The sequence below is a fragment of the Trachymyrmex septentrionalis genome, unplaced genomic scaffold (genome assembly GCF_001594115.1).
Source record: "Trachymyrmex septentrionalis isolate Tsep2-gDNA-1 unplaced genomic scaffold, Tsep1.0 scaffold35, whole genome shotgun sequence".
Taxonomy (NCBI): Eukaryota; Metazoa; Arthropoda; class Insecta; order Hymenoptera; family Formicidae; genus Trachymyrmex; species Trachymyrmex septentrionalis.
Window position 1 is genome coordinate 104,635 of NW_017305514.1, and position 14,900 is coordinate 119,534.

Sequence of the window (14,900 nt, forward strand, 5' to 3'; positions counted from 1 at the left end):
CTGAGAACTCGGGTATTCAGGGGCAAATACTATTTGGATCTAAAAATTCTTGGCCAATCACTTAATACGAGAACTTTGGTAAATTTTTAATTGTAACATTTTAAATTTGAATTAGATTTTGATATAATGAAAGTTTGTTTTCAAAAATCCAAACAGTAGTTATACAGAGTATTATATATGTACACAAAGTAGTTATTTTTTATACAATATATAATAAAAAGAAGTTAGGCATTATAATGTTACATTAAACCAAATCAGTTAAAATATATAGAAACAATAATATAAATGCTCATTAAATATAGGTGTGTTAAACAGCGACTGTTAACAATCAAGCTAGAATATGAAAATACTTACAAACACTTAAAAAATTTTTGGTTAACATGGTATACATTCTTTGGCCTTCAAAACAAAATTACACAGAATATGTAGAATATTACTATAGAAGAAAATGATAAAACAGTAGTTTTCTACTCACATTTTCTGTTTGTCCCCGTTCATAGACAATGCTTCAATATTGTTGGTTATTTTGTGAATGGCGTTTTCTATAACAAAATCTTCTTGGACAGAATAAGCTGCCATTTCCAGTTCCACTAATTCTAGTCCCATATTTTCTTTGTTTGGATGAACCTGTATAAAATAGTAAATTAATATAAGCATTGCGTCCGTATAAATCGATATTTAATTTTGATTGATGTATAACCGATGAATCTCAAATTTAATTTCAATATTCATCTCATATATGTGTCGTATTTATAAAGAATTAATTTTAAAAAATATAGATTGTAAGTAACGGAGTACCAAGTGAATGAGATAACTCAGTCTGAAAACCTATATTTAGATAGATAAGGTAAGAGAAGCATTAAATATGTGAATATTCAAAAAATTTTGCAGAGTACTTACATTACTTAATGCAGAATGAAGCGATTCTATTACGGAATCAGGTAACGTTTGCAACCAAATTAGAAAATCCTTTATATAGAGTTGGTTCAGTATGTATCTTGGTTCAAATGAATTATTGAAAAGACTGTGTATTTCACAGAAGCGTTTAATGACATATTTCCTTCCTATTCATGAAAGCATTTGAAATAATAAATGGCAAATATGTAGACATTTTGACATCCCAATTTATACTGACCTAATGACAAAACTTTTTTAACATCTTCTAATAATTTAATAGAAAGTTCCCAATTTCTGTGAAGTGGATAGCAAAGCGCTCTTCGAATACACGCTGTTATAACTTCATCTAAAGAAGTAAAATTCTGAAAATATTTGATAGAAATTAATTCGTTTACACTCTCATGGTAAAAAACGCTAACACTTTGCTAACTAATTCATAAACGTACCTGGAACCAACATAATGTAGAACTTAGTTTATTAATAGTCCAGCCACTTTCTGAATTGTTTTCTCCGAATGTTGTTCGATGATTATAACAATTGGCGTATAAGATATCGACAAGATTAAAACATAATTTTTCTACATCTTCAACATTTAATAAATATTCTTTGTTTGGAAGTTCCTTTAACAGGTCGACTTCAGCTTTGCTAAATGCTATTTGATCTTTTTGTAATGTGTCCCATTCTGCTTGATATATTAAGCATGGCTTAGTGACGTCTGATTCCATGAGATCTGCCATATAATGTTCCTCAGAGAAATCATTTAATTCACGCTGTTCCCGCAAACTTTTTCTTTCTACTTCAGGAGTTACATCAGGAGTAGGAAGATCTATTATTTCCTTGATCCATACATCCTAGAAGAAACAAACACATAATATTACTGATATAATTAATTTGACTATTACTAACTAAGTATGGAAGACTTTTTGTAAAATTAATTGTAAATACACTTATAGTAAAATTTAATAATGTTAAAATGAATTACAAAAACGTACCTCAAAGGCAGCTAAAGCTCCTGATATTTTATTAGCAAAACCATATTTTGGAGAGTTTATAAGATTTGCCGCACTTCCTACAAAATTATCCTGAGATGGAAAACAATTATTTCCAGAATTATCTATATTGTTTTCACTCATATCTGCTAAAGCCACAGATGGATTACCTAAAATTGAGAAGAAACATTGTATGCTATGCAATATATATAATGCTATGCAATATAATTGTGTGTGTATATATATATATATATATAACACTTTAAAATAATATCCTTATAACTTACCGATGACTTCAATGTTAGGTATGACAGTGCTTTTCTTTTTTGGTGCCAGAAGACTTGTTATCATTTCCAAATTCTCAAAGTGTTCCCCCTTATTTACCTTAGAGAAACTTAAGGTAAAGTCACCCTTTTCGCAGTCGTAGGTCCCAGAGAATGAATCATTGTCTTTTATCTTACCTGGAAGCTGTAATCTGCAAGAATCGTTTAATTTAACTCCTAGTATACATCATTGGATCTGATAGTATACATCATTTGTGTTCTGTACATTCCTTTCTTCAAAAAAGTAGAAGATGAAATAATAATCAATTATAAACGTTTATACACAAATGTTATATAACACTTGTATATAATTCTTTTTTAAATATAATCTTACAAATATTTTCTAAAAATTTTAGAAAGTATATGTAAGAAACACTCAATAATTTTTATACATCTGTTAAATAATGTAAATTAACTCAAGACTCAGGACACGAATGACCTATCATATAGAACTGGAAAATTATCGTGTATTGAGAAAATATATTCATATATTCGTCGAGAAAGACGAATTCACCTAACAGATTCGCAAACACTCACTTGAGAAAATACGGGGTGGAGTAAAATAGGAAGTCTATTCCGTCAGCATACATCTCCGCATCCTTTATATTTGCATATGGCGCATGGATAATTATCGTTACCACTTCGTCGGTCTGCGTGATCCCGAAGCGCGGAGTTAACATCTTGCTGCGGTTTGTTCTCTCAGAATGTTGTTGCGAAACTACTTATACTTGGATATATCTGTCTTGGACAACGTGCGAGCAAAACTAGCTGGACAAAAGCGACGATTGCAAATCGATGTGCAATGATGTGCAACAGGAAGAACGCAAGGCTTTATAGAAGAATCAATTTTGTGGCACGATTCATCCAGCAACGTTTCTACTTGCTCAATTTCGATCCTTTCGAATACACGTACTTGAAGTTGCCTAAAGTCAAAACCAATACTAACAACGCGACGAATACTAACACGGAACCGGCCGAACCGACTAGACAGATCACATCAACGTCAAATCGACGGGGAGCAACAGGAAGTATTGGATAATGGGCGCGTTCAAGTTGACAAAAGCAGCTACCCTGCTCAGCCAGCTCAGCCTGCTTGCTGAACAAACGAATATAATTGGTCGGTTTGATGCCGGGTGTACAATACAAGTCATAGCAGTCGTAAGTCTTAAGTCGTAGAAAATTAACCAATCACAGTCGAATATGAGAAGAATCCTCGACTATGATTGGTCAATTCTCTACGACTTAAGATTCTACCGACCGCTACGACTTCTACTGTAGATTCCTCATTACTTATAGATCCAACCAATCATATTCGCTCGCTCAATAAGCATGCCTAGCCGCTTTGCCAACTTGAACTCGCCCAATAAATACAAGGGACACCCGGGATGCTTCACGTCTCGTCCTGTACCTTGTATAGTGGGTGTAAAGAGAATGACGTCAATAAACCGGAAGTCGCCATTTTGTGTCCTATACCTGTGACGCAATTCCTCGTTTTATCCTCTTCTTTCTTTAACGCTGGCCGGTCATAGTCGGGTCTTATATTTAAGATCGTCTTAAGTACAGTCTTAAGAATACTGTAAAGAACCAATCAGGGGGCCGCATTAGCGATCTTAAAAAAAAACTACTTAAGACATTACTTAAAATAAGAACCGACTATGAATACCGGTTGTTGATTTCTTTCTAGCTAAGGACACTTAATGGCGGAGCCAATCAACATTAGGGTGATATTTCATTTGTGCGTTTTTGTCGTACGACAAATATTTCAAGCCTGTTGATTGAGCTATGAGATAGAGAGATCCGAAGATCTCTCTGTTCTGTACATATTTGTCGTACGACAAAAACATAATAATACTCGCCAAAAATTGTGTTCTGCTTGCTGATTTTGATGAAATTCGAAAAATATCTCACAGGGCAGAGCGACACTTTTTTTCTACGAAATTTTTTCGTTTCACGTAAAACCGCGTCGAATAAGCCTAATTTCATCAAAATCAGCGAGCAGGACACAATTACTTGAGTATTATCAAACACACGAATGAAATAACATCTTCAGGTATTGGCGCCACTCTCTTCATATCCATTCTAGTGCCCCGGAAATGGCGAACTGGTTGTAGCGGAAGATCGGGGTTGGGTTAGGTCGCCGCTTGAGCGAGAGTTGGTTGGAACTTGCGAGTTGACGAGGGTGACGTATTTTCTCCGGTCCGGCGTTTTTTTTTTTCAAAGTTCTCGGTTCACCCTTCGTGTATACGCGAAATGCCGACCGTCTCACAGTTGCACAAATGGGCTCTCGGACTCGGCGCAGTGAGCGGCGCGATACTTTATTATTACAATGCACACGGCAAAACGGAATCGTTGCGCGTTTACAACTCGTGGACGACCAATTCTACGCCTTCAGTGAAGTGGGATCACAACTGGGACAGGTGATTTATATTCCCGCTATCTATTTAATTTCCTCTGTCTCATATGAGAGATTTTGAGGAAAAATTAACTCTGTTAAATTCAATCGACAAAAAATTGTTGGAAGTGAAAATTCAACTTCGCTAAACTAATGGTTTTTTTTTTGCTATTATTAACTAAGTAAAATATTAATAATTCCATACATAATGAAATTGCATTTAATTTTAATTCTTTGTTAATAGACACGATGATTTTCTGATCTTTTACTACACATAATAGGTCATTCGTATCGCAGATTAATTTTCATTATTTTAATACACAAAAAAAATATACAAAATTATTAAGTGATTTTCACATTTAATTTGACATCTTTAAAAAGTAAATTTGTAAAATTGTGTATTCAAAAAAAGTATATGTAGATGTTACAATTCTGGCGAAAATTTTTCTCAGAACTTTTTCAAATAATTTTTCAGAGCCTGTATAATTTTTATAATTTTTTAAAAAAGTTTCTCAGATTTTTTCGTACGAATTTGTACACTTTTCAAACATACTGAGAAAATAATTTGAAAAATTCTGAATATTTTACAGATTTTTTTAGATGAACAATAGAATTTATTTAAAAAAAAAAAAGTATGCTTTCATCTTGTACTTAAAGCTCATTTCAACAAAATATTTCATTGAAACACAACTAGAGAATCTTTTAAAGCCGTGTCTTTTATTCTCTCTCTCTCTCTCTCTCTCTCTCTCTCTCTCTCTCTCTCTCTATTTCTGAATGATTTTTAAATTTGAGATATTTAATTCGCTGTGTTCCACTAGTGGCAGTGTCTGTACACTTCTCGACGTTTTATGAAAATGAAAAACTTTAGAATATATATCTAAGATTTCTCATTCTATCTATAATTTCTGAAAAAAGCTAAAAAAAATTTGAAAAGTTCTGAAGTATTTATGAAAAAATTTTCGTAAATTTTAAGTATGAAAAATTCTGAGAAAGATTTTTGCCAGAGTAATTATTTGATGCTCTTAGTTCTTCAAAGAAAAGTAATATGCAGAACACGAATGATCCAATTGTGTACTAAGGATTAAGAATTGTTTTAACGAAATAATTATTAGGTATTACTTAGATTATTAATTATCAAATAGATATTACTTAATTAGTTAACTCTTTGCACTCCGTAGGTAGCACTATTGCGACATTTATAATATAAATTGTAACTCCGTATGGCGCCACTCAGGCGACATAGGTTCTGTTTCAAAATTGACTGCTATTATTAAAAATCTATAGTTCATGTAACGTAAACTGTAGATTTTCAGCGTTGACAGTAAATTTGAAATAGAATCGTAAGCGTTTGTTTTATTTTATATTTACAAACAAATAGAACAACTTTAAACGTAACATCTGCAATACACAATATAATATATTATAGGACCCGTGATAACACAAACTATAGAATATCAAAGCCTTAAGCGATTTAGCTAGATCTTAAATGCTTGTTAAATGATTTTTATGTGAATTTATATTCTACGTATATAGTCTCAGAAATACGCGCTGAAATGATTTTTCGGTCTTGAAAACGCTAACTCTACTAAACTACCGCAGTAATATCATTGACTGGCAATTTAACAAATTTTTGATGCTATTCATATCTTCGAAATGATCTTAATAACGTTAAATAACATATTAAAATCTGTAAATAATTAATTCTTAGATTTTGCTTTAGATCTGCCTCGATAGTTTAAAGGCTTAGGACGCTCGCACGGAATACAAGAGATCCCGGTTCGACTCCCGGCCGAGATAATATTTTTCGCAATAAGAATTAATTATTTACAGATTTTAAAATGGTAATTGATTCTGATAAAAAAGGCCTCAAAATTCGTATACAGTATGTAAGCAGTTTTTTAGAGTATATAAATTCAAAATTTACTGAACACTTTATATCAGGGAAAAATATTTGTGTAGATGAATCAGTAATAAAATTTAAAAAGAAAATTTGTTTCATAATTTATAATCCTAATAAGCCAAGTGGAGCATAAGAATCTATATATTGATGAATTCAGAAACAGGACATGCATATACTATCCTCCTGGGATATTATAAGAGTATTACTTCTGAAAATTTAATTATTAGATTTACCAGTCAGTAGTGTAGCCTTACTGAACAAAGTCACATCATAAAGTTACATAATGAAATTATGTAATTAAAACAAGTAAATCACATAACTTATTGTTTCAAATCAGTACGTGATTTTTATTAAATCACGTAATTAGAATAATTACATGATATTAGAAATAATAATTTGTTACGTAATTTTATAAAATTACGTACTGATTTGGAACAATCCGTTATGTGATTTACTTGTTTTAATTACATAATTTCGTTGTATAACTTTGTGATTGTTTTCAATAGGGAGAATTTCGCTGCAGTTATATAAGAGTTTATTGGATAAAGTTTCTGCTGCAAATGAATATCATATGTATACTGATAGGTATTAGATACAGTCTGTCTTTAGCTGAAGAATTAATGAAAATGAAATCCCACTTGACTGGTACAATAAAAACTAACATTCTGATTGCTATAAAGAAATCAAAATTTAAAGGCAAAACTACTGTTGCGTACAAAAAAGGAAAAATCATGCTATTAGCCTTAGGAAAAACAAAAGAATCGTAACTTTACTGAGTACAGTAGGCCATGCCGCAATGATAACTGCAAGAAGAATTGATTGAGGCATTGCCGAACTTATGATCAAAAAACCTTATGTGGTAAAAAGCTACACATCAGTCATGAGCGATATAGATCGAATCAACCAGTACCTATCGAGTTATTGTTTTATGAGAAAATCTTTCAAATGGTGGAGAAAAAAACTTTCTTTTGAAGTATGTGTGGAGATGTGCTATAAATTAATTTTATATATTTTATATAAAACTGTAAAAAAAAAACGGAAACGACACTTGTCTCGGACAACATGCATGTAGCAAAATGTTTCTTACAGTAAAGTATCATACAGAAAAGAATTTCAAGGATTAAAATAATGTTTATATTTGTTAAAATACGTTATTGGAAATTTTAATAAAATTTATGTTACGAACATTTACAGATCTTTTATTTTGTAAAGTAATATTTTTCATTTTTCTCCACAAAAGACCTGAAGTTGCTGCGCGACCATTAAAAAAAATACTTAAGAGTGTAAAGGGTTAATTATTGATTAATCAAACTCATTTCGTCTCGAGAGTAATAAAAAGAAAAATTAATAATGGTTGCGATATTTATAGACGAGATCCACAGAGCTTAGTAAAGCCGATGAAGATGATCGATGAGAACGATGAGAACAAGTACAACGAAAAATTCGAGGCGAAGAAAGCAAAGGCTACACGACACATACTCTTGATTCGCCATGGGCAATATCACACGGATGGAAAGACGGACATTGAGAGAGTGCTGACTGAACTTGGTAGAATGACTTTCTGTATCCAGCATTAAAGTAGTATATGGTTGTTCCATTCGTTGTTTTTATGTTGATTTTTTTTAAATTAACTTCCTCTAAGATCTTCCTGTTTACATAATCCGAAGCACGTCAAGTTTCTTTTCTAATATTTAGTGTTGCTTACTTAATCGATCGCATTTATTTCGTACTGATGGAGTTTTGTATTTGCATTTAGGTCTCGGGTTAAAGTTCCTGGAAGTTCACAATAATTTGTCACCATAACCAGCAAACCACACAATTTCCGAAGAGAATGTTATACGAATTCTTCTACTATAGCATTCCATAGATGTTGCTACTAGGATAATACGCTTTCTATCTATTTATATCTTCCATGACATCGCATTAGAAGATGGCTCTAATAAGTTATCTTGCGAAAAGTATGTAATAATTCGTGATATAGCATGTTCTCTCATCGCATATGTACGTTAATAATTAACATGTTATGCTCTATTAAAACTAACGATATTTCTGAAAGTGTGACATCGATATTCTTTTAATGCTTGCTATTATTTCTCCAAACGGGCTTACAGTTTATGACGCAAATTATTGTGGGCAACTGGGCTTTTTATTTAATTTCTTTTTTTTCACGTTTCTATAATTTCATGCTTATTTCATGTAAACATTTATGTCATATAAGTATATACGTTATTTGTAAAACTATTTTATAAAACATAGAAGTATATACATTTTTTGTAAAACTATTTTATAAAACTATTTACTTTATTGCTATAAAGGCAGGAAGCAGGCTGAAGCAACGGGAAAGAGGCTAGTGGAATTAAACTTGCCTTACTCATTAATAGTAAGGTCCACAATGACACGTGCTCTGGAAACTTCTCAAATTATAGAAAAGAATCTTATAAATGTGCCAGTTGAAACCGACAGCTTGTTAGTTGAAGGTGCACCTATACCTCCAGAGCCGCCTATTGGTCAGTGGAAATCTGAGAGACATGTGAGTGAAATATAATTAATTATTTGTGTTATTGAATATATCGAAAAAATTTTAAGATTTTAAAAGAAAATTTAAAGAATTTGAAGAATTCTCGTGCAATGCATAATAATTCTATATCTCTATTTGATCTATATTCCAGTTCTTCCAAGATGGGCCCAGAATAGAGGCAGCATTTAGAAAATATTTTCATCGCGCGGAACCTAGTCAAGATCACGATTCTTACACCGTTCTTGTATGCCACGCAAACGTAATCAGATATTTTGTTTGTCGGTAAGATTTTCTCTTTTACAGAGAGAGAGTGATTAAATTTAATAATATTCTCTCTCTACTCTATTATGTATATATTTTTCGATTTTCTTTTAAGGGCATTACAGTTTCCACCAGAAGCATGGTTACGAATATGCTTGAAACATGGAAGTATTACTTGGCTCTGTATTCTTCCCAGTGGTAGAGTTACTCTCTATTGTCTAGGGGATACAGGACATATGTTACCACAAAATGTAACATCTAGTTAAAAATGTACGGCTTTTTATATAATATGACATATTTATAAATAATATATTATTGATAAGCACGTGTACATCGATATGTGTACATCGAGACTGCATTCCACAAGATGTACAAATCGATCTCATATCATCTTTTTATCACAGAGATAATTTGCTTTTCACATGGCTTTCACATTCGATGGAAGTATACAATTGTACAAATGTGCGAAAGAGAGGTTGAATTTCCAAAAAATATTTTCAAGTAATAAGTATACGAAGAAATGGATATACAACGACTAAATGAATATTTAAGAAAGTATCATCTCGTGCATCTGAGTGTATATATTTTCCTTCTAGAGCTCAGCTGTAATGTCTATTTAAATTATAAAAATCATTAAGTATTTGGATTATGGTGTACGTGTATTTTTAAATATACTTGTAGTTTTCTAATGTCATAAAATAAGTTTTATCTTTAATTTTGTACACATTTTTACAATCGGAGGTCACACCTTTTTTTGTACAATTCATTATTAGAATAAGGTCAATATTTACGTATCACGTAATATAAGAGAAACGGACGTTATAAAAAATTAACATAATTCTAAGTTAATTACATCTAATTTGCTTCAGCCAGTCTCTTTGCCTTCCTTGCATAATACCTTTGTAATGCTGCTTCAAATACTGGACCTACTGTTCTCTTTTCCCAGATGGAAGATCTATCTTTCTTTTCAACAGTCTTTTCTTTATTTTCAATTTCTTCGCTTTCTGGAGTAACATTGTTATTTTGAGGTATTTCAGGATCCTTTACATTTTTATCTTTATCCTTAATGTTGGTGATATTTTCAACCGTGTTCACATCCTTTTTATCTAATCTTTGTTTCTTTTCTTCTGGTTCTTGCACTTCTACTCTATCCTCTTTGTCCACTGGTAAAACGACAGTCTCATCTTTCTTCAATTCCTTTTTACTCGTCTCTGTTTCAGAATCAGATTCGTACGTTTCTATGACTCTCTGTCGGTACTGCCTCGATTTTTTAGTCTTTGTAATTGATTTCTGTTTTTCCTCTGTTTCATTTGTCCTCTTATTTGTCGTTGCGTTTTCTCCATTTGTGCTGCTTGTTGACGTTTTCCCTTCCCTCTGCTCAGCACTTTCTTTCGCTTTACTGCTTTCATCTTCATTAGTCTCACCCTTATAGTCAACAGTCTGTTCGTATAGATGACGATAAAATCCTGACATGTCTTGCTGCTTTGTCACATCACCGATAGCTTCTAATCTATTCATTTTGGCCTCCTCTTCCTCCATCATCTTAAATTCTTCCAGCTTCGCTCTGTATGCTGACGTGACGAAACTCTCTTTATCCGCGTACATCTCGCCCTCGGCTTCACGTTCCTTCTGCACCATTCTCTCTATCCTATGCTCCTGCTCCTTTTTTCTTCGTTCAGCTGTCTTCAGGAGCTTCTGTATGTACTTGGACTTTTTCTCCTTCTGCTTGTTTGCGCCATCCAACTGGCCTTTGCTACGCTCCAGATCATCATACACCTCATCATACTGATAGATCGTTGGATCTTCATCCAGAGCCTTCTGTATGTCGAGCTTGGTTTGTTTTTTCATCCGGTTCTTCTCACCTTCCGCCTTGAGGGCCTTCCTGACCCAGTCGGTCCCATCCTCCTCGTCGGAGGCATTGTCGTCCCCGAAAACGTTGCCAAGTCTTGGCGCCGTACTCTGCTGTTGCTTCTTCGACAAGATCAGACCGTACCTTCAACATTGAGAAAAGTCAGTTGAAAGTAGTCGATGATATTAGAATCTTGATGCGATACAAGAAACGCCTTCTTACTCACTGTTTATTAGCCATTGCCAATTACCGTTCTTGAATCACAATAAAATCTAACCTAATCTTCTAACCTAATCCGTGCAAATTTGTACGAGTCACTTCACACGATCGCGGTCTTTTCGCGAGTATCATGAATTCATAACGTGCTCCGGAATATCGTAAAGTCTATACACTTTCAATCCTAGCCGAGATAAGCAGAGATAAACCGAGAAATGATAACTTTACAAATGCGATATCGCGTTTATTGCAGTACATTCTCATTTATTCCATTTATCGCGCATGCACCAACGAGAAGTAAGAGAGAAGGACGCTCGTTTGGCGAATGGTGACGTTGCTCTCCGTCCCCTCCTCCTCATCGAGGCTTCGCCCACTCATCTGACGTGCGGACGTCAGCACTGTGTATAAATGCGGAAGGATAAAAGGGAAAATCCGTGATATGAACCTTTGACACTTTGACAGTCTTCCTCGAGGTAGTACAGCCGGGTGTGCGCGAGGATTAATAGCGAGAATTCATTCCGAAAGCACACGCAAGGTGCAGAAAATAGGCCTCGCAAATGGAAGGCCTACGTCGCGGTGTCGTTATCCTCGCGCTCGTCTACGCCGTGATTGCTCTAGCGAACGGCTACGCGTTGAACGTCGCCGAGCAGCCACGGGATGGCGACTACGTCACCACGTCTTATACACATTATGAGGATTTGCGTCAATTATTCGATTCCCTGGCGGACCGATACCCGAACCTGGCGCGGGTACTGTCCATCGGAAAATCGGTGGAGGGACGGGACCTCCTCGTCCTGGAGATCTCAGAGAATGTCGGGCAGCGCAGCCCCGGTGAGCCTATGGTCAAGTACATCGCCAACATGCACGGTGACGAAGTTGTGGGCAGACAGTTGCTCATCATTCTCGGCCAGTATCTCCTGGACCGCTATGGCAAAGACGATCGCATCACCCGGCTAGTAAATCAGACGGACATCTACTTGATGCCCTCTATGAATCCGGATGGTTTTGAAAAATCAGTGGTAAGATTCTCACTCGTGCTGCCAATAGCATCGAGATTATGAATTTAAAGCATTCTTGTGTTTCAGGAAGGTAAATGCGAGTCCAACGATGATTTCTCTGGCAGAGAAAACGCCAATCACGTTGACTTAAATCGAGACTTCCCCGATCAGTTTGAGGGAAAAAGTAACCATCACAGTAAGGGTAGTTCTATTCTCAATGGTCGCCAGAGTGAGACTGTGGCTATGATGACTTGGATCTCCAGTGAACCTTTTGTGCTCTCCGGGAATCTTCATGGTGGTGCTGTAGTTGCCAGCTATCCATATGATTCTGGGTACATTATACAATTGTCATCATGATATCTGTTATATATTGTTAAATTGATCCTTACATCATTGAAATTTCTGTCTGTCATCTGACAAGATGTGTTCTTTTAGTATCTCAAGATCATGTTGCATAGAGAGTAAAAGCCCAGATGATAATTTATTCAAGCATCTCGCTCATGCTTACGCGGACAATCATTCACTAATGCGTAGAGGTGACGCTTGTCCACCAGAAATATTCCGAGGTGGCGTTACAAATGGAGCATTCTGGTAAGAATAAACATTATACCGTTTTTAAAGTAACATTTAAGCTGAATGGTTGGAAATATTAATCAGATGACGATCAATTTTTAAAATAATTTTTACAAAATGGTTAGCTTATTATTGTTAAAAAATTTAGAAATTTTTTAATTTGTCGACAGGTACGAAGTAATTGGTGGAATGCAGGACTACAATTATGCCCGATCCAATGCATTTGACATAACGTTTGAATTGAGTTGCTGTAAATATCCACCAGGTTCAACCATACCGGAGCAGTGGCTGTTAAATAAAGAATCTCTGATTAAATATTTGGAGCAAGTACATATTGGAGTAAAAGGTAACATTCATATATTAATATGATAGTTGATTAATATCATAGTTGTTTTTATGTTAGACTTTGGAAAGAAATTTTACGATATATTTATCTTTCATTTGCAGGTTTTGTATTTAATAAGGATGGTAGACCAATTGAAAGAGCAAACGTTGTTGTAGAAGGAATAAATCATAATGTAACAACCACGGTCAACGGCGAATATTGGCGTTTACTGCTTCCAGGAACTTATTCAGTTTATTGTGTTGCATGGGGGTATGTAATCGCACGATTTTTAAATGTTAACATTCAATATGTCATACCAGCTGAAGACTATTTTTAGTACATCTGTTACTATTGTATTTTGTTTTCTATTCAGGTACGAACCCAGCAAACCAGTAAGTGTAACTGTATTAGAAAATTCACCAACGATTCTTAACTTTACATTGAGCGGCGAAGAAGTACATGAGCAAGGTAAAAATGATATAAATTATCCACAAATAATACCAATCTTTAATAACAAATTATCTGAATTCTATAAGCTGATACTAGATGATTACAATGACCAGGACTACTAATTTTTGAACACTTAAATTATCTAACAACTGTCATAACTATGTTATTTATCTAACATCTATGTTTTTGTCTAAAAAATGACAACACAAGCTATTATTAACTACATAATTCATTATTTTTGTTTTAATATTTGTGTTTATACGTTTTTTTTCGTGACATATTGTGACATTATTAACAAATTATTTTAAGTATCTTAAAAAAAACATTTATTATTTTTTAAATAATATTAGAGTTTTTACTTGATTTGTTTTAGTAAGATTTTTATTTTGTTTTAGCAAATTAATGTTGCAAAATTCGGATGTACGCATCGTTAATAATTTGTGACTGCAGAATCTCTTATTTGTTTCCTGACATATTTTGACATCGTTTATTCTTAATTATTTTATTAGATTATTATTAAGTACAAGCAAATAGATATAAACAGAGTTATACATATATAGACACAAGGTATGGAGAAATTGCTTATAGCAGAGAAAAGGAATAAGGATTTTGAATATATATATTTTTGTCATAGTTTATACCTGAATAAATAAGGAAAATATTTTAACTATAGTCCAGTTTGTGACAGAAGGCATATATTTATTCTATCATATACTTTTTATCTTAATATTATCTTATTCAAACTTACTTTATTATAACATATGTTATATGTGAACGAACATTCCGTGATCGCAATTTAATATAAACAATATAAAATTTTATATTGTTCTAACAAGACAAATAATGCCCTGTTTGCAAATTGGAAAGTAGTATATTACAATATTAATACGTGAATGGACAAATTAACTGATTAAACATATCGAACAACTTTGCAGAGATTATGACTATATGGATATAAACTTTATATTTTGAATCAGACTGAAATTTTTACATAGATATAAACCGTTATATTTAATATAGTTTATATTTTCTTTATACACATGTACTTACGAGTACAAGAACAATGAAATACTGTTTATTTTTCTTCAATGGAAAACAGGCAATGCGTTAAACAATTATTAATAAACAATTATTTGTTATTGTTAATATTATTAGAGACAAATTGCAGAACAAATATCGAAAAAATATGTTACCTATAATATATATATA

General features: G+C 33.4%; 4 protein-coding genes across 6 annotated transcripts in view; 2 read left to right on the forward strand and 2 right to left on the reverse strand.

Moving 5' to 3' along the window:
* Positions 1-3,228, reverse strand: part of LOC108750291 (protein SHQ1 homolog) — a 3,683-nt gene extending 455 nt beyond the window's left edge. Inside the window, exons 1-8 of one of the 3 annotated variants that reach the window (XM_018489648.1) lie at positions 2,747-3,226; positions 2,174-2,361; positions 1,890-2,056; positions 1,344-1,748; positions 1,136-1,259; positions 901-1,064; positions 476-627; positions 355-399 (exon numbers count right to left, since the gene is read on the reverse strand). In XM_018489648.1, the coding sequence (XP_018345150.1) occupies positions 355-399; positions 476-627; positions 901-1,064; positions 1,136-1,259; positions 1,344-1,748; positions 1,890-2,056; positions 2,174-2,361; positions 2,747-2,889 (1,388 nt within the window). In that variant the 5' untranslated portion in view covers positions 2,890-3,226. Of the gene's footprint in view, positions 1-354; positions 400-475; positions 628-900; positions 1,065-1,135; positions 1,260-1,343; positions 1,749-1,889; positions 2,057-2,173; positions 2,362-2,746 lie in introns of all 3 variants that reach the window. The other 2 variants (XM_018489650.1, XM_018489649.1) reach the window with 2 other exon arrangements.
* An 858-nt stretch (positions 3,229-4,086) lies between these two features.
* Positions 4,087-9,926, forward strand: LOC108750296 (serine/threonine-protein phosphatase PGAM5, mitochondrial). Its single transcript, XM_018489656.1, has 5 exons — positions 4,087-4,626; positions 7,871-8,049; positions 8,817-9,031; positions 9,171-9,301; positions 9,396-9,926. The coding sequence occupies exons 1-5, from the start codon at positions 4,460-4,462 to the stop codon at positions 9,544-9,546; spliced, it is 843 nt and encodes a 280-aa protein (XP_018345158.1). The 5' UTR covers positions 4,087-4,459; the 3' UTR covers positions 9,547-9,926.
* Positions 9,927-9,965: 39 nt separating this feature from the next.
* Positions 9,966-11,611, reverse strand: LOC108750295 (nuclear speckle splicing regulatory protein 1). Its single transcript, XM_018489655.1, has 2 exons — positions 11,356-11,611; positions 9,966-11,273 (listed from the first exon to the last, which is right to left on the reverse strand). The coding sequence occupies exons 1-2, from the start codon at positions 11,367-11,369 to the stop codon at positions 10,136-10,138; spliced, it is 1,152 nt and encodes a 383-aa protein (XP_018345157.1). The 5' UTR covers positions 11,370-11,611; the 3' UTR covers positions 9,966-10,135.
* A 103-nt stretch (positions 11,612-11,714) lies between these two features.
* Positions 11,715-14,900, forward strand: part of LOC108750294 (carboxypeptidase D-like) — a 9,088-nt gene continuing 5,902 nt past the window's right edge. Inside the window, exons 1-6 of the mRNA XM_018489654.1 lie at positions 11,715-12,364; positions 12,431-12,675; positions 12,779-12,934; positions 13,087-13,262; positions 13,364-13,511; positions 13,615-13,709. Of these exons, the coding sequence (XP_018345156.1) occupies positions 11,903-12,364; positions 12,431-12,675; positions 12,779-12,934; positions 13,087-13,262; positions 13,364-13,511; positions 13,615-13,709 (1,282 nt within the window). The 5' untranslated portion in view covers positions 11,715-11,902. The remainder of the gene's footprint in view (positions 12,365-12,430; positions 12,676-12,778; positions 12,935-13,086; positions 13,263-13,363; positions 13,512-13,614; positions 13,710-14,900) is intronic.